General features: G+C 41.7%; 1 protein-coding gene across 1 annotated transcript in view; it reads left to right on the forward strand.

Annotated features, from left to right (window-relative positions):
• Positions 1-23,910, forward strand: part of ippk (inositol 1,3,4,5,6-pentakisphosphate 2-kinase) — an 85,187-nt gene that overhangs the window by 14,299 nt on the left and 46,978 nt on the right. Inside the window, exons 2-3 of the mRNA XM_072582116.1 lie at positions 16,785-16,841; positions 18,871-18,966. Coding sequence (XP_072438217.1) covers positions 16,785-16,841; positions 18,871-18,966 — 153 coding nt within the window. The remainder of the gene's footprint in view (positions 1-16,784; positions 16,842-18,870; positions 18,967-23,910) is intronic.

Here is a 23,910-nt window from a genome sequence, read left to right on the forward strand (position 1 = left end):
CTTCCACAGTAAGTTGTCTCTGAACCCCTCTCCAATGCTTCCACATATTTCCTATAATGTGGTGACCAGAACTGTGTACAATATTCCAAGTGCGGCCACATCAGAGCTTTGTACAGCTGCAACATGACCTCGTGGTTCTGAAACTCAATCCTTCTACCAACACACTGTATGCTTTCTTAACAATCCTATCAATCTGGATGGCAACTTTTCAGGTATCTATGTACATGGACACTGAGATCTCTCTGCTCATCTACTCTGCCAAGAATCTTACCATTTGCCCAGTACTCCTTTATTCCTGTTGCTCTTTCCAAAGTGAATCACCTCACACTTTTCCACATTAAGCTCCATTTGCTACCACTCAGCTTAACTCTGCAGCTTATCTATGCCCCTCTGTCACCTGCAGCATCCTTTGGGACTGTCCACAACTGATCTTGGTATCAAATTTATTAACCCATTCTCCTATGCCCTCATCCAGGAGAAATTGAGGACTGCAGATACTGGAGGTTGGAGTTGAGTGTTGCTGGAAAAGTACAGCACGTCAGGCAGCATCCTAGAAGCAGGAGAGTCAACATTTTGGGCAAAAGCCCTTAATCAGGAATGAGGCTTGTGGGCCGGTGGCATTTGGGGGTGGTTAGAGATAAATGGGAGGGGGTGGCGGGCTAAGGGGGAAGGTAGCTGAGAACAGAAAGACCTTGGGTTCAGTTACATAATTCTTTGAAGTTTGTGTCACAGGGTGATTTAAGAAGACATTTAGCATGTTTGCCTTCATTGCTCAGATCTTTGAGTTAAGGAGTTGGGATGTTATATTGAGGTTGTACAGGAACCTGGTGAGGCCTCTGGAGTACTGTATCCAGTTCTGGTCACCCTGTTAAGGAAAGATGTTATTAAGCTAGAAAGGAGATTTACCAGGATATTACTGGGAATGGAGGGTTTGAGTTATAAGTAGAGGCTGGATAGGTTGGGATTTTTTTTCTCTGGAGCATCGGGGGTAGAGGGGTGACCTTATAGAGGTTTATAAAATAATGAAGGGTGTACATAAGGTGAATGGCAATGTCTTTTCCCTAGGGTAGGGATTTCAAGACTCTGGAACATAGCTGTCAGTTGAGAGGAGAAAGATTTTAAAGAAAAGATGAGGGGCAATTTACCTTTACACAGTAGATTTGTGTTTGAAGTGAACTTCTAAAAGATGTGGTAGATATGGGAAGAGACAAAGTTTAAAAGACATTCAAATAAGCGCATGAAGAAAAAATGTTTGAAGGGACATGGGCCAAGCACAGGCAGATTGTTAGGTTCTTTTCCGAGGTTTCTCACACGAGATGCAATTTGCAAACACCAACTTCTGTAAACAGTTGAAGTTTATTAAAGCCTGTACAAGCTAGCTGACCCCCTTTGACACACTTCGCAGGCGTGCAAAGTCGAGTCAGAAGAGTCCCCAAACAAAGGAAACACATCCCCTTTATACATATCAGTTGGTAATGCCCACAGGTACTACTGCCATTCCAAACCCCTCCCACTACCTGAATAGCCACATGTTGCGCCAAGCACAATGGTAGGATGAGGTCATCTCCTGGGATAATTAAATGCCCTAATCCTGGGGGATTGTTATGCAAATGATTTCCTGACTCCGTGATTCTTAAAAATGATGTAAGTGTGATATGCCCTAGCTTTGGGGCAACCCTGCAAACTGGTTCTGACTCTGTTACTTCCCCGGACAATGCAGGTGTGATATACTTTAGTATCGGGGATGATCACAGAAATGAACTTGATTGGCTGGGAATGGCCATGAAAGCATCCCTGAATGAAAGGGACTGAATGCAAGTTTAATTTGATTAAAGCAGTAGCGTAATAATAGCTGCTCAAATGAGGTGTAGATTACAATGGATAGACATCTAAATTCCTGCATGCTGTCTGTGAGATAGAATGTCACCCCCTAATTTAGTTTGAGATGATGGTTGGCGTGGATTGGTTGGACCAAACAGTGTTTCCATGCTGTATGACACTATGAATTTGTTGACTCCATGGAACTGAATGGTTGCATGTGTTCTGGAATAAGACTCATGACCATCTGAAATTTAAGTGTGAACACAGGTATAATGGCTTAATATTTGGCGTAGTGGCCAAATGAAACATGGAAATTTTTTGGCAATACACCGATTCATCTTTTTAACAAACATCTACTTCCACTGTGATAGAAAAAATAAGGGTAAATTTACAAATAACCTTGATTATATTAGAGTAACTGCATTCTGTCTAAAACTTTCATTTTAATTTATTTTCACTGCAATTCAGCCTTAACAATACATTCATTTTATCATTGCTAAATTGACGTGTGCACTAATCTCTGAAATTATTCATCCATGAGCTTTTAAGCCCTCTGCAGATTCAGAGGCGCATTGTTTTGTCACACAATGAAGCATGTGATTTTTTTCAAATCTGTCCTGTTCTATGCAGTCAAAGAAAAAGTGGTAAGACCAATATTGTTTATGACATCAGCTGTTTTTAAAGTAGAGATATACTTCATTGTGATTTTGGATGGTATTTGCAAAAAAAAGAAAATTCTGGTTCAGTGACTGGCAATATTCCTTTTTAGGCAGAAAGCTGTGACCGTTTGCTGCATTTGAGTTTAGATGTGTATCAGCTGAATGGATCAAGAGTGCATCATTCATGTGTTGCACCCCATGGATAGTTTGAGTCTGGTTGTAATGCTTATTTTTAAGATGAGGACCATAGGATTTTTTTGACAATTGAAAACTTCATTTGTTCTTAGTTATACCTACTGAAAGTGTGAATTACGCTTGCAGCACAGTGTTGTGTCCCTACCTTGAGCGAGATGACCTGGGTTCAAGTCTTATCTGCTCCGAGGTGTGCAATGCCATCTTTAAATAGATTGATTAGAAAATATGTTCACCATCAACGGAAGAGTTACATGGCAGGACTCCTATTGCACAGTTGTTTTGTCCCTACCTATAAACTGAGAAGCCTATGTTGAAATACCACTAACTCCAGAGGTGTATAATAACATCTCTTAATTTTATGAGAAAATATCTTGAGTACATTCAACACAATGCTTACATCTGTTGGCACCTGGCTTTTACTAGGTGGTGGTTAATATGTGGAAAAAATACCAAAGTGATTTAGTGATGCGGAAAGAAAATTCAATCGTGTGAAAGAGCACTTGTGTGAAAGAGCAGTTTACTATTTCTCATAATATATCTATTTCTCATAATATATGGGTGTGGTCAAATCTTTTGCCAGTTTCCTTCCTTCCTTAGAGTTATTCTCTTCACCGAATGAGGTTCCAATATCTTGCCCAAGTGAGTATTATCATGGTGATTCTTCCAATAATGACAGGAGACATGATGTGACGACAAATACTGATGATCTGCTGCTATCGTGCTATACTTGTGTTAGCCCCTGTAACACAAGGATGAGACATGAGTCAAGTAGTGCTGAAGAATTTGAACTTGTATTATAGTTATGGCTATTTATAATTAAAGACAGTCTTGCTTCTAGTGTCAAGCAATTCAGGTACACTGTAGCAAGCTTTCCTGGGTGTGTCATGCTGCAACAATTCTCAGTAAGATGGAGACTAAGAACTTTGATATTTCTCATGAATCTGTTCAGATGCATTATGACATATGAAACAGGTGGGACTTCATTCCAGGCCTCCTAGTCCAGAAACAGGGACATTATCACTGCACCACAAGAGCCCCTCACTGAGACCTTTATACCATTTGGTCTCAGGTCATATGTGATGACATCATGAGCATTTTCATTAAAGACTTAAGGCATATCTGCTGTGACATAAAACAACATCCATCCAATGTTCCCTTTACCTTTGTTCCCTGTACTTTTTTTGTTTTTGTGCAGACTTCCAAGGTTTTTGTTTGTCAGCAACTTCCAGAACTGAAAGTCAATGCTGCAGGCCATATTGACGTGCTATTGCCATATAAAAAACAAAGAAAATTTATAGCCTAGGAATAGGCCTTTTGGCCCTCCAAGCCTGAGTCGATCCAAATCCATTGCCTAAACCTGTTGTCTGATTCATAGCGATCTGTATCCCTCTGCTACCCACCTACTCATGCATTTGTTCAGATGCACCTTAAATTAATCCACCGTGCCTGCCTCTACTATGTCTGCTGGCAATGCCTTCCAGGCTCCTACCACCTTTTGTGTAAAGTAATCATCGCGTGCATCCCCCTTAAACTTTTCATCTCTCGCCTTGAAAGCCTGACTTCTCATTATTGCATCCCTCCTTCTGGGGAAAAAAACTTATCTCTATTGACTGTGTCAATACCTTTTCATGATTTTGTAGACCTCAATCAGGTCCCCCCTCAATCTCCTTTTTTCTAATGAAAACTATCCTAACCTACTCAACCTTTCTTCATAGCTAGCACCTTCCATACCAGCCAACATCCTCGTAAGCCACCTCTGCACCCTCTCCAAAGTGTCCATATCCTTTTGGTAATTTGGTGACCAGAACTGTACACAGTATTCTAAATGCGGCCGAACTAAAGTCTTGTACAATTTTAACATGACCCGCCAGCTCTTATGGTCAATACCCCATCCAATGAAGGCAAGCATGCCATATGCCCCTTGATGGTTCTATCCACTTGTGCAGCCACCTTCAGGGTACAATGGACCTGTACTCCAAGATCTCCCTGCTCATCAACTTTTCCCAAAGCTCTTCCGTTTATAGTATAGTTGGCTCTGGAATTAGACTTCCCAAAATGCATCACCTCACATTTGTCTGGATTGAACTCCATCTGCCACTTCTCTGCCCAACCCTCCAGTCTACCTTTATTTCTCCTGTATTCTTTGACAGTTCCTTATGCTTTCTGCTACTCCTCCAATCATGTCATCTGCAAACTTGCTGATAATACCAACAGTGCCCTCTTCCAGATCATTTATGTTTATCGCAAACAGTGGCCCCAACACTGACCCCTGTGGAACACCACTGGTCACCTTTCTCCATTTTGAGTAACTCCCTTCAACTACTTCTCTCTGTCTCCTGTTGCTCAACCAGTTCTTTATCCACCTTGCTAGAACACCCTGCACAACATGTGACTTCACTTTCTCCGTTAGCTTACTATGGGGAACCTTATCAAACGCCTTACTAAAATCCATGTATATGGCATTTACAGCCCTTCCTTCATCTATCAATTTGGTCACCTCCTCCAAGAACTCTAAGTCGATAAGGCATGATCTCCCCTGCACAAAGCCATGTTGCCTATCACTGATAAAATCTATTTATATTTTAGAAAAGATTATCCCTCAGTACCTTCTCCAACAACTTTCCCATCACTGATGTCAGGCTCACTGGAATATCCCTACTACCCTTCTTGTACAGAGGGACAACATTAGCAACCCTCCAGTCCTCCAGCACTTCACTTGTGTTGAAGTATGTTACAAAGATATCTGTCAGGGCCCCAGCTATTTCCTCTCTCCCCTCCCTCAACAACCTGCGATAGATCCTATCCGGTCCTGGGGATTTGTCCACCTTAATATCCTTTTAGCCTACCCAACACATCTTCCCTCCTTACGTCAAGTGTTCCTGAGTAAACAAACGTCTATCTCTCATCTCAACACTCATCATGTACTTCTCCTCAGTGAACACTGATGCAAAGTAACCATGGAGAATCTCACCTGTTTCTCAGGTTCAACAGACAACCTTCCTTCCTTATCTTTTAGTAGACCAACCCTTTTTTTAGTTACCCTCTTGCTGCTTATACGAATAAAATGCCTTGGGTTCTCCTTCATTCTGTTCACTGAAGTTATTTCATGATCCCTTTCAGCCCGCTTGATTTAGTCTGCTCTCTTCTGATGTCGTCTTCAGTGTCATGTAAATGGATCTGTGGTGAATTTTGATTCTTTGCAATGCAGCACCATGATCGGTAATGGCTTCAAATGGTGTGGGCTGATTGCACTCGTATGAAGGTTTTTGTGACTGGATTTCTGATATGTGCACTCTGCTTAATGCATCTTTGTTGTAGTTGTCTGCCTGTTTGCTGATGAAACTGTTTCATTCTTCTCTTTTGAAGAAGGGAAAGTCCTGTGTTTTCCTTCTCAGTACTTTGGGTGTGGTTTTAATCTCTTGGATGGTTATGATGCTGGAACTGCACATTATGTTCGTATGCCACTGCTGGACCATTAGTATCTTCCGGGGAAAAGATTTGGATATTTAAGCTGAACTTGCATTTGGGCAGTGTAGTGATTCTACACCTACAACTACATGAAATTTAATAATGTCATAAAATAAGAGGCAGGATTAGAGTGGTGCTGGAAAAGCACAGCAGGTCAAGCAGCATCCAAGGAGCAGGAAAATTGATGTTTCGGGCAAAAGCCCTTCATCAGGAATAGAGACAGGGAGCCTGCAGGGTAGAGAGATAAAGGAGAGGGGGGTGGGAGTGGGGAGAAAGTAACATTGAGTACAGTAGGTGAATGGGGGTGGGGATGGAGGTGACAGGTCAGAGAGGAGGGTGGAGTGGATAGGTGGGAAGGAAGATAGGCAGGTAGGACAGGTCATGAGAGTGGTGCTGAGCTGGAAGGTGGGGGGAGGGGAAATGAGGAAACTGGGAAGTCCACATTGATGCCCTGGGGTTGAAGTGTTCCGAGGCAGAAGATGAGGTGTTCTTCCTCCAGGCATCTGGTGGTGAGGGAGCGGCGGTGAAGGAGGCCCAGGACCTGCATGTCCTCAGCAGAGGGGGGTGGGGTGGGGAGTTGAAATGTTGGGCCACAGCAGAAATAAGAGACAGTCTTTTGTAGGCTCTACCATTGAGTGGCCCTTATTGAGATGTGTGTCTTTTAGGATGCATAGTTTTAGTATGTTGGTACTAGTTCTTGTAACAGTTTTGGCACTTCAGGTTAGATTAGATTCCCTACAGTGTGGAAACAGGCCCTTCGGCCCAACCAGTCCACACTGACCATCCGAAGCGTAACCCATCCAAACCCATTTCCCTCTGAATAATGCACCTAACACTATGGGCAATTTAGCAAGGCCAGTTCACCTAACCTGCACATCTTTGGACTGTGGGAGGAAACTGGAGCACCCGGATGAAACCCATGCAGACACTGGGAGAAAGTCACCTGAGGCTGGAATCAAACCTGGGACCCTGGTGTTGTGAGGCAGCAGTGCTAACCACTGAGCTGGGTGCCACCCCTGAAGTATGTTGACCTGTCATTTGGGTGCATATCATACAAATTAGGTCAGTTTTAATTTGAGGAGCTGGTGTTGGACTGGGGTGAACAAACTTAAATATCACACAAGACCAGGTTATCGTCCTAACAGGTTTACATGGAAGCACTAGCTTTCAAGGCACTGCTGCTTAATCAGTTGGTGTGGAGCAGGATCATAAGACTCAGAATTTATAGCAAAACGTTAGTGTCATGTGGCTGAAATATATTAAACAAACTTAAATTAAATCCTTCATCTTTTCGAATGGTTTAGCTAGTTTTGGTTCATTAATATGTAAATCCCAGAACTCTATTCAAGTCACATTCTCAAGATAACTTAAGGTTTTCTAACAAAATGTGTCATCTCCACTCAGACAATGCATTAAAGGTGAGAGGTTAAAGTCTGTCTGTATCCCAATCTTGAGTCAGACTGATTCTATTTCTAAAGTGGAATTTACAGAATCTTACATGGATAGACTGTAGGTTATGCATTTTTTTTGAGCAAAATAAAACATAATTCTGCAAATATAGATTCATTCCATAAACATGTGTGTCCGGGTGTGAGTGCATGTGAGGGTGTGGGTAAGCTTGGTAAAGTCTGTGTTTAAGTGAGATAGGGTACAAGCCGGAGAGAGAGAGTGGCTCTCCACATAGTGGAGTGGGGTCACCCTGTAGTGTAACATAAACCCAAGGTCCTGTTTGAGGCCATCCTCATAGGTTTTGAACTTGGCTATCAGCTTCTGCTTAGCTGCCTTGCGTTGTTGTTTGTTTGCCCCGTAGTCGGCTTTGGAGGGCGGTCAGGTGAATGTCCCAGACCAGTTGAAGTACTTGGAGGGAACACTCTTATCTGGTGATTGTTGTGCGGTGTCGATTCATCTGTCCATATACCTGCTGCATACATGGTGGGACATGTCCGTGTTGCACGTGGGAACGCCTGCCACCATGTATGCGGCAGGTACTCGTGTGACTCGGCAAATGTGGTCTCTCCTACACTGCAGGCAAGGCTGCCCTGAGGCATGCTATGTTGGCAAGACTGAGCAGACGCTATGACAACGGATGAATGGACACCGCATATCAGTAGGCAAGGGTGTTTCCTCCCAGTTGGAGAACACCTCAGCAGTGTGGGACATTTGGCCTCAGGCCTTGGGGTGTGTGTCCTCCGAGGCAGACTTCGGCACAAGCAGCAACACAAAGTAGCCAAACAGAGGCTGATAACCAAATTCGGTACCCATGGAGATGGCCTCAATTGGGACCTTGGATTCGTATCACACGACAGGTGATCCCACTGCACTATATACTCCCTCTCCCATTCTCTCTCTCACTCCAACATACTCTCACACTAACATAGGTGTGTATGAGAGAGGGTCTATCTCATATGTACACACACCCCGCATTCTCACAGGCTTATACTCCATCACTACACTTGACTAAACGTACACACTCAAATACACACACTCTCTCTCTCAGGCACTTATATACACACCTCTGTTTCTCCTGCAAGCGCGCACATATCAGCTTATGAGATGAATCTGTATTTGCAGAATTATGTTTTTTTTTGCTCAAAAAAATGCATAACCTACAGTCAGTCTATGTAAGATTCTGTAAATTCCACTTTAGAAATAGAACCAGTCTGGCTCAAGCTTGGGATCCAGACAGACTCTGACCTCACACCTTCAATGCATTGTCTGAGCTGAGATGACAACTTCATGTTTTCTAACAAAATGTATCTTGAGAATGTGATTTGAAAGGAGTTTTGGGATTTACATATTAATGAACCAAAACTCGCAAAACTATTCCAAAAGATGAAAGATTTAATCTAAGTTTGTTTAATTTATTTCAGCCGCATGACTTGTAATCCTTTGCTATCAATTCTGTGCCTTATGGTCTTGCTCCCCAACCACCTGATAAAGAAGCAGCACTTCGAATGCTTCTTCAAAGCTTGCTTCCAAATAAACTTGTTGGGACATTAATCTAATGTTGTGATCTTTAATTCAGATTTAATTTAGTTGTTTCCTTGTTTTGTTTTTAAGATGGTTTGGATTTGCTAGAATAGGAAAATCACCATTGAGTCCATAAAGTGTTGATACAATCAATAAATGGCAGATCTGTGTGTGACTGATTATTGTGATTTGTTATAATATTCAAGCTGTACTGGTAAATGTTTTGAAAACACTGACCTTTTTAGGCTTGACATTTAAAAATGCAGAAAGCTTCTGTTGAAGCTACAGATGTACCAGGCAGTCTGTGCAAGATATTTTGTGGGCGGTACGGTGGCAGTGGTTAGCACTGCTGCCTCACAGCGCCAGAGACCCGGGTTCAATTCCCGACTCAGGCGACTGACTGTGTGGAGTTTGCACATTCTCCCTGTGCCTGCGTGGGTTTCCACCGGGTACTCCGGTTTCCTCCCACAGTCCAAAGATGTGCAGGTCAGGTGAATTGGCCATGTTAAATTGCCCATAGTGTTAGGTAAAGGGGTAAATGTAGGGGAATGGGTGGGTTGCGCTTCGGTGGGTCGGTGTGGACTTGTTGGGCCGAAGGGCCTGTTTCCACACTAAGTAATCTAATCTAATATAAAATTTTAAGCTGAAGTGGGGCCAATTAGATTTGCAATAGCATATACTTTTGAGTATAATTGAATGGGGGTGGGAGGGGGGATGCAATAGCAAATGATTTGGACAAAGTTGTATGTACTGGGACTCTGGCTATATTTAACACATAATATGATCTGATATTTTTGGGCTAGTCAAATCTGTGGAGAGAAATTTTTAAAGTTTTACCAGGAAGAATTTATGACTTTGTTCTTGGGAGTCTGACAATGCAAGGGAAACGGAGGGATTCACGTGTGGAAAATTAAGACTTGCGGTCCTTAGCATAAGCCTAATTAGTATTGCAGAACTGGCTGTGGGTGATACTTTCACAAGACCGCATGTAAATTTTGAAAGTTGGGGGCAAAGGTATATCCTTGGCAGATTATGAAAGAAATGAAGCAGGGAGAGATGTAATTACTGGAGGTATTTCAAACAATCACTATCTTCTGCTGTTGTGCTTGAACAGGAAAAAGATGTCACAAACATCATTCTGTACCTGCACCACACTGGAACAGGAAGTTGATGCTGATGCAATTGTGTGCTCATTGTCCCTCCATTCTCTAGTTCAGTTGCTGCTTCCTCCTCTGCTCCTTTGCTAGTCTTGTTGCATTATTTGCTACTCATTTGGTTCCTAACCAGACTTTTGAATAGCCAAATCCTGACTTTGCAAATGATAAGATACAAAACTGGTGTCTAGAATTAAAGCAAAAAACGTAAAGTTATGGCATATTTAATAAATTAACAGGAAGTAATTAAGCAACATGGTAATCCAATTAATGTCTACGTTTAAACCCAAAACACTTGTTTTCAGCCCTCATTCACAAAAAAAGGGAGAAATAAAAGAAAAAACACAATTGGCCAGATCATTTAAACAGTTTTAATTATGTGTTGTTTCACAGGCGTAGATATGGCCTCCTTGGATGATTTTTTGTGGACATGTTGATCAGGGTCAGGTTTTCAGTTCATTCAGGTCAAGGAAGTCATAATCCCAACTCTGCTTTCTGCTCTTTGGACATCTGGAAGCTTGTGTGGTAGGTTAGGAAGAGAGCTTTCAAATCTTAATTGTGTGTGTCATCACCTCTGCTCCACAGAAAACATAGTTCTAACAATAAACTACAACTATGGTACTCTCTGGATAGACTGATAATCTTTTCCTGATGCCTCAATTACCATTCAACACCTGTCATCTGATTGAATATAAGGTTTCTTCCAGACATGTCAGAACCGATTCCCAGGTATTGACCTAGTTAATAGGTGTCCTGGTGTCCTGTGTCTGAAGGAGTCCTATTTAATCAAGAATCAGCCAGCATTTAACCACCATGCCTGGACTCATAATTAACAAAAGCTTGTTTGGTCGATTGTTTTCCTCTTAGAACAAATTGTTTCCACAAGTCGATTTCCAGTTCAAAGTTCAAAACCAAAATTGATAATAGACTAAAAAGAATGAAAAATCGGTGAGGGTTCTAATACTCTTGCATTTGCTCAGAAGGCAGTTAAGAGTCAACCACATTGTTGTGCCAGATGAGAGTGGCAGATTTCCATCCTGAAAGGACAGTAGTGAACCAGATGAGCTTTTTCTGACAGTCGGCAATGGCTTCTAAGTGATCAGTGGACTCCTATTTCCTGAATTTCCAAATTGCTTTATCTGCCTTGGTGGAATTGAAGTTGGATGCCTTGACAAATGTTGACTCAGCATTATTTTGCTTTAATGTTAATAAAATGATGGCAGTATTTAAAATAAATATTTGAGAGTTTGTTTAATTTTGTTCACAGACGTTCAGTCCTGTGGCATGCCTGTTTTTGAGATTTTTATCCACACCTCCACCCCTGCACTGCCCTGAAATGCCTTTCTCTGGTTCCTGCGTCTGTCATCAGTCGCACTTCACACTTCCCTTCCTATTCCCACCCTCTGTTTTTATCCAGAAAGTCTTTCTCCTGGCTTCAATTCTGAATTGTCATAAAACTCCTTGGATTACCTAGTGGCAAGAGCTGATCAGTTCAGTAGTTTTGTCAACTCTAATCAAGTTCTACCACAAGATCGAATATAATCAATTACAGTATAACTTCAATCAGTTTAAAAACCAGACAATACTAGGTTATAGGCTAACAGGTTTATTTGGAAGTACAAGCTTTCGGAGCATTGCTCCTTTGTCAGGTAGCTAGTGGGGCAGGACCATTGACCACAGAATTTATAATAAAAAAATCCAAGTGTAATGCAATAAATGTGATGTATTGAACAAATCTAGATTACTGTTAAGTCTTCAATCACTTAGAATGGAGATGAAGGTTTCGATTGATTCATATGTAAATCCATGACCTTTCAAGACATATTCTTGAGAAGGCTGATCTACTAAACAAATCTAATTCCATTTGCTATTTGGCCCACATCCCTCTAAGCCCTTCCTATTCATATACCCATCCAAGTGGCTTTTGAATATTGTAATTGTACCAGCCTCCACCACTTCCTCTGGCCACTTGTTCTATACATGCACCATTCTCTGCGTAAAAAAGTTGCCCCTTAGGTCTCTTAGGTTTAAGGCGAGAGGGGGAAAACATATGCCCTCTAGGTTTGGACTCCCTTACCTGAAGAAAAGATCCGATATATCTAACCTCGAGGACCTACATTTTAACCACCTGCCTAATTTCCTATATTTTCTCCTCAGAACCTTGTTCTCTTCTCTTTCAATCTTGTTGGAATCAGTGTGTACAGCAACCTCCTGCTGGTTCCTCTCCCCCTTTGAGAATATTCTGCACCCTCTGAGTCATCCTTGACTGTGGCAGCAGGGAGGTAACATACCAGTCTGGTGTCTCCCTGTCAGCTGCAGAGATGTCTGATGAGAGGCCCCATCATCATTTTGGAATCTAATGTCACCCTCATTACAGTAGACACAGTCTTGCTTCTAGAAACCTGGCTGTCAGTGCTACATTTCCCCCGAGAGTCGATCACCACCTTCATTTTCCAAAACACCATACTTGATTTATTGTTGTTACATGTACCTAGGTACACTGAAAAGTTTTGTTTGTGTGCAGTACAGGCAGATTGTAACATTTGCGATTGGGGATCACTGCAGGAGACTCCTGCACTACTTGCCTACCTCTCCTAGAAATAACCATTCTACCCGGCCTCCTTCACCGCTGCTCCCTCACCACCAGATGCCTGGAAGAAAAACGCCTCATCTTCCACCTCAGAACACTTCAACCCCAGGGCATCAATGTGGTCTTCAACAGTTTTCTCATTTCCCCTTCCCCCACCTCACCCTAGTTCCAAACTTCCAGCTCAGCACTGTCCCCATGACTTGTCCGGACTTGTCCTACCTGCCTATCTCCTTTTCTACCTATCCACTCCACCCTCTCCTCCCTGACCTATCACCTTCATCCCCGCCCCTACTATCATTTTAGTGTGAATCACACAGCCTTATATCCTTGAGAGTCTGCTTTTTCATCTTGGAACTAAATGGACAGTTTACATTGTAAATATTTACAATCTGACTTTGTTAACACGTTGGGTGGGACTTTTCAAACTCAGTCTGTACATCAGAGCTACCTTTACCATAGTAATAAAGTGTTAATACTTCGCACCTTCTTCCCAGAGTAATAAACGTTTCCTTTAATCTTTAACCCCATTTCCTTGATCAGTTGTCAGTCAGACTTCAGTTCAGGTCACCACCTTCATTTTATTTGAATTGTAAAGACAATCCCAAAACACAATCTTATCCAAATAACTAACAATATTTTTTAATAAAAGTAGCTTGCTTACTGTTGAACTGTAAATTAAGTAGAAATTACAGTACAGGACTAGGCAATCAACTCATGCTGGCACTTGTGATTCACTTGAGCTTCCGCCTTCTTTAACTCTATGAACATTAACCCTCTATGTTAGCCTCTGAACAGGATTATTTAGCCTCTTAATTCATTTTGTTATTTGCCTCATCTACTATCTGGCACTGCCTTCCACATTATCACTGTTCCCTCTTTGACATTTTGCTGACCATTTTAACCTGATTAATGGCCTCTAGCTTTGTTCTTCCCATTTTTCTCTCTCTCTACTTCAATGAAATCTTTTGTAATTTTAACTACCTTTTTAAGAGGTCTGTCAAGAGAAGAGAAACCAGCTTGTTCGTTTATTTTTGACATTATCTTTGTGCCTTCTCCGGACCCTCTGTCCTTTGTATTCTTTGTTTGTCATATTATAAAAAGAATTGAATGGTGTCTTGAATCCAGCTCTCTGAAACCAGCAAAGTTTGAAAAGTAAACTTCTACTTAAAGAAAAATGCATGGTGACTTTAAAAAGTAGATGAGTAAAATAAATCATTAAGCCATTTGGTGCAACAGTCTGATCACACAGTTACCGAAAGCGGGTTGGCCCTATTGGCAAGATGTAAAATTTGGCATGTTCTCTGTCCTGAAATTTCTGTCTAACTAGGATTGGAAGCAAGTTTGCACGTTGTCTGTAATAAAACAGGAAAATATGAGACATGATAGGTAATAAGGAACAAAACATGGTTGTGATTGCTGAGATATGGAGACAGGAAAAATCATGACTGGGAATGATCATAACCTATTTATGAAAAGAGAAAGAGCATGGAAAAAAGAGTTGGTGTCGCTGTATTTGCTAGGAAAAAGAAAATACATTAGTCTAATACCTGTGTTAAACCCAAGTGCCTATTTACCTGGATGTACATTTGCTCGGTGAGCTGGAAGGTTCGCTTTCAGACGTTTCATCACCATACTAGGTAACATCAGTGAGCCTTCGGATGAAGCACTCATGGTATGGCCTACTTTCTATGTGTGTTTAGCATTCCTTGGGGTGGTGATGTCATTTCTTGTTCTTTTTCTCAGTGGGATGGTGAATGGGGTCCAAGTTGATGTGTTTGTTGATGAGTTCTGGTTACAATGCCATGCTTCCAGGAATTCTCATGCATGTCTCTATTTGGCTTATCTGAGGATGGATGTGTTGTCCCAGTTGACTGGGACAACACATCCATCCAGAATGAATTAATGACTTGTCACTTCATGTCTAACTGGTTTAAACTAATAATTTATGCTGAAAATGCATTAAGCAGATTCAAATGCCATCTTGTATCACTGATTTCATTATTGTGCGAATAATCTAAATAAGCTCACTGAATATCTGCATTTTATCATATTTGGTTTGCTTAGATTCAGATTTTTCTTGTTGAAAGAATTCAGTATGGGATGTATAGCTGTTAATCAATTATTCTGGATGGAAAAGCACCATTGAGCCCATCAAGTCTATGCAAGCTGTCTGTACCAGTTATCCACTTGACCTCTTGTCTCAGGCTGTCCCTGTAATGCTGTAAAGTTTATAATCTTTGCTGCTTCTCTTCTATGTTGCGGGTAAGTATAATAAACTACTTGGGGCGCCAGTCTTTCCAATGAAATATGATTGCAAGTGACTTTGCAAATCTATACAAATGCAAATTCATTGCTGGCTAAGTGGATGCATGAATGTAATATGGTGGGTTGAGAAGTGCAAAAGCACTTTCAGTATACCTGGAATCGTTGTATTGGTATGGAACTAACAAGAATATTGTATTTGCTGAGTTTTTTTTCCCCGACTTATGCTGGGAGGGATCGTATTCAGGTCTAATCTTATTCTGAGATTAAATATATGCAGAGGTTGTCAGATAATAATCAGAAGGCCAGGCTGGATTTCCCCTTTATGTTTTCGTTCTGAGGACATGTGTTTGAGGCCAAATGGAGCACTAAGCGATTATCTGACAGAGACTATCGAACTCATAGTTGCAAAGTTTCATGAAGTCAAACAACATGAAAACAGTACAACCAGTTCACGCCGACCACAATCCCAAACTCGTGTCACCTGCCTGTACATGGTCCATATCCATCCAAATATTTCTTATTCATGCACTTATTTAGATAACTTTTAAATGTTGTAACTGTACTCGCATCTGCCACTTCCTCTGGAAGCTCATTCTGTGCATGAGCCACTGAGTGGAAAAAAAACCTGACCCACGTGTTCTTTTTAAATCTTTCTCCTCACACCTGAGGAAGGAGGTGTGGGCGCAGGTTTTACAGTTCCTGTGGTGGCAGGGGAAAGTGCCAGGATGGGAGGGTGGGTTGTAGGGGGGAGTGCACCTGACCAGGTAGTCACGGAGGGAACGGTCTTTGCGGAAGGCAGAAAGGGGTGAGGAGGGAAATATATTCCTGGTGGTGGGGTCTGTTTGGAGGTGGCGGAAATGTTTTGGTTTATGCGAAGGTTGGTAGGGTGGAAGGTGAGCACCAGGGGCGTTCTGTCCTTGTTACGGTTGGAGGGGTGGGGTCTGAGGGCAGAGGTGACTACCTCCATGACTACCTGGTCAGGTCCACGCCCCCCCTACAAACCACCCTTCCAGCCTGGCACTTTCCCCTGCCACCGCAGGAACTGTAATACCTGTGCCCACACCTCCTTCCTCCCCTCTATCCAAGGTCCTAAAGGAGCCTTCCAGATACGTCAAAGTTTTACCTGCACATCCACTAATATCATTTATTGTATCCGTTGCTCCCGATGCGGTCTCCTCTACATTGGGGAGACTGGGCGCCTCCTAGCAGAGCGCTTTAGGGAACAGCTCCGGGACACCCGCACCAATCAATCACACCCCCACCTCATCCTAGTTTCAAACTTCCAGCTCAGTTCCTGTCTCCTTGACTTGTCCTACCTGCCTATCTCCTTTTCTACCTATCCACTCCACCCTCTCCTCCTTGACCTATCACCTTCATCTCCTCCCCCACTCACCCATTGTACTCTATGCTACTTTCTCCCCACCCCCACCCTCCTCTAGCTTATCTCTCGACGCTTCAGGCTCACTGCCTTTATTCCTGATGAAGGGCTTTTGTCTGAAACATCGATTTCGAAGCTCCTTGGATGCTGCCTGAACTGCTGTGCTCTTCTAGCACCACTAATCCAGAGCACATCATTTAATATATTTATTAATTGTATATTTAGTTGAATAAGTATGTAGAAGGATGAATATAAATAGTTATTTGAGATTTTTGTTTTGGCAGCATTGTCAAGTACTGCGTTTTCTGAAATTTCCCAATGAACGTTCGCAGCCAAATCAGGTAATATAATTTCTGTTACTACTAAAGTAGTTTGCGTGCGACTAAAAAACCTGACTTTGCTAATGGTAGTCAGCGTAAAACAATGTAATGCCAACATTTCATGGCAATGATGAAAGTTAAAATTGTCATAATTCTCTCAAGACCTTTCTGAAATTGAGTGAATCTAATGTGGTCTGCACCTGCATTATTAAAATTGAGAAGTTAACTTTTTTAATTGTACTCTTCCAGTCAAATGCATTGTTGAAGTCCCAGACTGCAATTGAGTAGATTTCACTGTTAAAATATCTTGGAAAAAGTTTTATCATCTTGAATGAAATGTGACTAGATTTTTCGTTTAACAGCACACTGGTTAAATTGCTGTTGGAAAAAACACTTTTGTTGCTGGAAAACTAATTTTGTTTGTGGGCTGACAGATCTCCCACAGTCCAAAAATGTGCAGGTTAGGTGAATTGGCCATGTTAAATTGCCCATAGTGTTAGGGGTAAATGTAGGGGAATGGGTCTGGGTGGGTTGCACTTCGGCGGGTTGGTGTGGACTTGTTGGGCCGAAGGGCCTGTTTCCACACTGTAAATAATCTAAGAATCTCCCCATTACAATAAATTTCAGATCTCTTGGGTAGTTTTAAAATTTTGGATCTATCTGTTTCTACCTTTAATCCCAAGTACGTACCCCAACCACTTGCTTGTTAAAATTTAAATAAAAGTTGAAGGTCATCGCTGCATTTTGCTTGGTTGTTTGCTATCTTTGAAATACTTGATTGCAATTACTTGTGTACTGTGCTTGACAACATTACTGCTGGAAGCCTTGGTATCCTCTTGACTAGGTGCCAAATGCAAGTGTGATCAGGGTAGGGAAGTTCTGTGTCACAACTTGCCAGATCCATTGAGGTGAGGAGTGAGTTCCATTGAGATTGAGATTTAATGCAGAATAATAAAATCTGGAGTAATGTAGTTCATGTTTTCAATGCTTTTTTAAAATCCTTTCCCACCATACTCTGCTTCCATTAAATTCTTGTGCATCTGTTCTCTACAGTTTTCATTTTTGATGCTGTAAATCATAGCTGGTGATATTGATTTTCTTTATGTTTAAAAATTTTGAAAGGTTCCATATTTATTGATTATTCTAACCAATTCTCTCTTTTGGCATTCTATATATGGTGTGAATTGAAGCTAGGCCTCTCCCTCAGAGGGAGGGATACTACCCCTGTGCTACAACAGCCCCCTTAAACCTGTCCCATTTATGACTCATTGATATCACACTTTGTGCAGAGTCCTTTGAAATGCAAACCATGTCTGTTTTGGGTAAGATGAAACAGCTTCTTGTCCACAGTATTTAGTCCTTTTGTAATCTTGCAAGAAGCAAAAGAGAATAGATACGATTACAGTAAGAATTTTCAGTTTACGTAATGAATACAGATTTTCAATACACAAATACAATAGGTTAACTAACAAGTACAGTTAAAATTAGTATTTTTATCCATGTTCCAGATTCAAGTTGTAGGTTAATTGATTTAACCTCCTTATTGTACACTGCCACAAATCTGGTCCTGTCTTGAAATGGCAAGCTACATAACAACTGCAGAACTAGAGATTTGTTGGCTATCATCAACTATGAAAGGAGTAAATGGTAGGAAAAATCGAATCAAGAGTGAATTGCAAAGCAAATTAACAAATTGTGAAAGCAGGTTTAATTATGTGATTTTTCTTGTGCCATACTGATGTAATGTGATGACTATATCTAGCAAAATATTCATTGTTGATCTGTAATCATGCGTTTCTTATTTCGGCATCAAAATGGAACTTGCATTTTAAATATGCGAAGTACTGAAAGAAAACTGATTAACAACTGCAGAGAATATATGATTTTGTTTGCTTGTTATTAGAATCAAATGTTAAATAGGAGTATTATGACTATACATAGACTGTTTCACATTGCTGCGATAACCAGGTTGAAATATAAACTGAGTCCAAAACATGCCACTTTTGTACAACTTCATTTTGAAGTGTTAATGTATGATTTAATTTTGCAGGCATTGGAAGAAGCTCCCCGTCGACTAAGGAACATTGTTGACTTCAGTAAACATGTGATGAAGCTTTTACTGGGTGATACCTTTGTCCAGCCAGGGGTATGGAAACTTCAGTCTTTTTTTGATGTTTGCTTTCATTCACTGATTACAATTTGGAATAATCTTACTCAGCTGACACTGATTTCTTTTAATGCAGTGTGGTGAAGATAACATTAGTTGCAGGTTATTGTGGAAGCACACACAAGCTGTCTGTAATGCAAGATATGTGGATGTGCGCATAGTCTTTGAACATCAGTCAAATTAAGAGGATAAAGTTGAGCAAACTGAGAATCTATAAGCCATAGTCAAAAAGTGTAGTGCTGGAAATACACAGCCAGTCAGGCAGCATCCGATCAACAGGAGAGTTGATGTTTCAAGGATAAGCTCTTCACCGGGAATGCTCAAAACATTGATTGTTCTGCTCTTCTGATGCTGCCTGACTGGCTGTGCTTTTCCAGCACCACACTCTTTGACTCTGATCTTCAGTATCTGCAGTTCTCACTCTCTCCTAATCTATAAGCCATAATTCTGCTCACTTTGTGCTATGCATGCAAAATTTAAACTGTGTGCTAACATGCCAAGAAAATCAACCAGTTTCAGTTCTGCTGCCTTTAGGGGTTAGAATTCAAGTGACAGGACAAAATACAGGCCAACCATAGATGGAGATTCTCACCTGAGCTGGCATGTCAAGCACCTTCATTAGTTTGAAGTGTCCACACCCACTTAGTGAAGTGAAGTAAATAAGATTAGATTCTTTCTAGATGGTACAATGATTATTATCGTGGATATCCAGAGATTTTGGGGTTCAGGACCATAGATCTTCAAAATGGCATGAAAAGGGGCAAAAAACAATCAAGAAAGCTAATGGAATTCTGGACTTGACATCTACAGGATTGGAATATGAGGATAGAGTTATATTGTAGCTCTACAAAACCTTAATTAGACCCCACTTGGAATAGTGTAAGTAGATCTGGGCATTGAACCTGAGGAAGAATATATAGATAACTGATAGCCTAGTGGTATTATCACTGGACTATTAATCCAGAGACCCAGATAATGTTCTGGGGGACCCAGGTTCAAATCCCACCATGACAGATGGTGGAATTTGAATTCAGTTTTTAAAATCTGGAATTAAGAATCTACTGATAACCAGGAAATCTTTGTCGATTGTCGGGAAAAAGAAACATCTGGTTCACTAATGTTCTTACCTGGTCTGGCCTACATGTGACTCCAGGCCAGGTTGACTCTCAATTGTCTCTGAAATGGCCAAGGAAGCCATGCAGTTGTACCAATTGCTACAAAATCTCAAAAAAACATGAAAACTGATGGATCACCCGGCATCGACCTAGGCACCAGAAAAGACGACGACAGAAACAGCCTCGTTGACCATGCAAGTCGTCTTCACTAACATCTGGGGGCTAGTGCCAAAGTTGGGAGAGCTGTCTTATAGACTAGTCAAGCAATAGCCTGACATTGTCTGTAAGCTTTGATTCCATGATTATGATTGTCCCAGACAGCACCTTCAGCATCCCTGGATATGTTCTGTCTCACTGAAGATCTAGATCCCAAGGAGGGACTGCTCGGTATTGCGATTGGTCAAAAGAATCAATGGACAATGGAATGTGATCTGTATAAATTGAAAAGCCATTTTGTGGTTAATAAAAGCCTACATGTGTTTGTTGCTTCTGACAACAGCCTAAATTCAAATTTTAAATCCTTATCACCAGCAAAGGTGGTGGCGCAGTGGAATGTAGTTGGGAAGGAGTTGCCCTGGGAGTCCTCAATATTGACTCCGGATCCCATGAGGTCTCATGGCTTCAGGTTAAACATGGGCAGGGAAACCACCTGGTGATTACCACATAATGCCCTCCCTCAGCTGATGAATCAGTACTCCTCCGTGTTGAATAACACTTAGAGGAAGCACTGAGGATGGTAAGACCTAAAATATACTCTAGGTGAGGGATCTCAAAATCCACGAAGAGTGGCTCATCAGCAGCACTTCTGATCGAGCTGGTTGACTCCGAAAGGATAGCTGCTAGATTGCATCTCCAACAGATGATTAGGACATAAACAAAAGGAAAAAAACATACTTGACCTCATCCTTGCCAATCTGCTAGCTGCAGATGCATCTATTCATGACAGTATTTCTAAGATTGACAATCTCACAGACCTTGTGGAGACAATGTCCCACCTTCACACTGAGAATAACTTCCAATGTGTTGTGTGGCACTATCACTGTGCTAAATGGGACAGACTTCAGCAGATGTAACAACTGAAGAGTGGGCATCCATGAGGACCTTTGGACCATCAACAGCAACAGAACTGTACTTCTGCACAATCTGTAACCTCATGGCCTGGCATATCCCCCGCTCAACCATTACCATCAAGTTAGGGGATCAACCCTGGTTCAGTGCAGGAGGGCATACCAGGAGCAGCACCAGGCAGATCTGAAGATGAGGTGTCAACCTGGTGAAGCCACCAAAAAGGATGACTTGCACACCAAACAGCATAAGCAGCGAGGGATAGACAGAACTGACCAATCCCACAACCAACAGATCAGATGTAAGCTCTGCAGTCCTGCCACGTTCATTTGTGAATGGTGGTGGATGATAAAACAACTCGTTGGAGAAGAAGCCCCCACAAATATCCCCATCCTCAATGATGGAAGAGCCCAGCATATTAGTGCAAAAGATCAGGCTGAAGCTTTCGCAGTAATCTTCAGCCTGTAGTGCTGAGTGGATGATCTATCTCTATCTCCTCCAGTGGTGCCCAGCATTACAGATACCAGTCTTCAGCCAATTCCATTCACTTCACGTAATATCAAGAAAAGATTGGAGGCAGTGGATACTGCAAAGACTATGGGCCCCTAACAACATGCCAACTATAGTCCTGAAGACTTATGCTCCACAACTTGCTGCTCTCCTAGCCAAGCTCTTTCAGTGCAGTTACAACACTAATATCTACCCGACAATGTGGAAAATAGTCCAAGTATGTCCTGTACATTAAAAAGCAGGACAAATCCAACCTGGCCAATTACTGCCCCATCAGCCTACTGTTTATCATCATTAAAGTATGGAAGCTGTCACCAACGGCACCTGCTCAGCAATAACCTGCTCAATGGTGCCCAGTTTGGGTTCCATCAGGGCCACTCGGCCTCTGTTCAAACATGGACAAAACAGCTGAATTCCAGAGGTGAGGCTGCATTATGTGAGAAAATTTAACAAGTCTGTGTGTTATAACTGATAACTCAGTGTCCTAGCTAACTTGATCTATATTTTCTGTGTTGGCGTCAGGGAGAGAGAGATTGTGTGCTTGTCCCTTCCAATTTCCTGGATGGAATTATGGCAATACAGGATATTCCACCAGACAGAATGGAAAGGGACAGAGGTTCTGCAGAGCCGGTCAAATGTAAATCATGGGGTATGGATTTCTATCAGGAGGTTTTGAAGCTTGTGGCCAATGTGAAATTCCATCAAGATGATAGCTGCATGTTTGAGCCACCTCAACATCAATTTTGAGGCAATGGTTGGCATTGACTGCATTCTGGGTGGTGATAGACTTTGAATAGTGGCTTTTTGTCGAATAATCCAGCCTCCCATCTGAGTTTGGTCACTATGGAATCCAAGTCCTCTCCTTCACCTCCTTACTGATTTAAAAAAAAAATCTGTGGCAATTGAGACTTTGATTTGGACTTTCTGGCTCTGAGATGGAGACACTACTGCTGTGTTACAGGACCCGATCTGTAATCCCAGTCCTCAATTAAACAATGACTATCTTCTGCATGTCTTTAACAACATAACTTCAAAAAGACTTTTGAGAGTTTTGAGAGTTTAGTTAACACTTACCCCATATCTTAGTACATACGTCCAGGTGCATGAGCTTTAGGAAGGAAAAGTCTACAGAAGTCATTGTGTTAATGGGTGCAGGTTTCTTAAGATTTCTCATGAACTGCTCAGATGGGTTAGTTTACAAGAATCAAAAGAGCATGCAGAGAGAAGGTCAGCTAGTCTTTGTCCACTGTGCAGAAAACAGGTGGGAGTTTATGGTTTTATTGAAACTAACTTCATGTGGATTTAAATGAGGCTGGAAGTTTTGTCTAGTGCGGCTCAAAGGAAGGATTTCTGGTGAAATATACAGTGAAAGTCAATTTGAGGATTAGAAATAACCTGTCTGTAAAAGGGGAAAAGTAAATGAGTGATCAAGATAAGAGTTCAACTAAGTCTAGTTTCTGGAGAAGAGACTGATATCCACCTCAGGGACAGAGTAAAGTATAACCATGCAAAGGAGATTTTTAGTTCAAATGTAATAAGTGGTGTTTAGTTAATGTAGCCTTGTTTGGTATAGTAAAAGTACTAAAGTTTGAAATCATGTGCTGTGATTCTTCAAGTCAGGTTCTACAATTTTGAATACTTTTCTAAATATCTGTTTCTGTGGGAGTCATAACACTTTTTGGAGGGCTTGAGTCAGTGCTGTGTTTTCATGACAGCCAATAAAAGCCACACAAGGACCTCACGAAAATGAATGCTTCACTCGGGAATCTCGTTATCGACTTAAGACCTCGAAGAAGCTTGCCAGGATTAATGAACCTGGCAGACTCAATTTTCTTTGGCTTAAAAAAAACAAGCGCATATCAGGGTGGCTCAGTGGTTAGCACTGCTGCCTCTCAGCGCCAGGGACCCAAGTTAGATTCCAACCTGGGGCGACTGTCTGTCTGAGTGGAGTTTATACGTTCTCCCAGTGTTTCCATAGGTTTTCTCCATGTTCTCCAGTTTGGTCCCACAGTCCAAGGATGTACAGGTTAGCTGGATTAGCTATACTAAATTGCCCATAGTGTCCAAGGGTTGGGGGTGGGTCTGGGTGGGCTGATCTTCAGAGAGTTGATGTGGACTGGATGGGCTGAGTGGCCTATTTCCATGCTGCAGGCATGCTATGATCAGATAAAGAAAACGAGTAGTGGAAATCTCACGTCAGTAACTTGCCCAAAGTCTGATTGTCTGCAGCATT

The sequence above is a fragment of the Chiloscyllium punctatum genome, chromosome 12, assembly GCF_047496795.1.
Source record: "Chiloscyllium punctatum isolate Juve2018m chromosome 12, sChiPun1.3, whole genome shotgun sequence".
Classification (NCBI taxonomy): domain Eukaryota; kingdom Metazoa; phylum Chordata; class Chondrichthyes; order Orectolobiformes; family Hemiscylliidae; genus Chiloscyllium; species Chiloscyllium punctatum.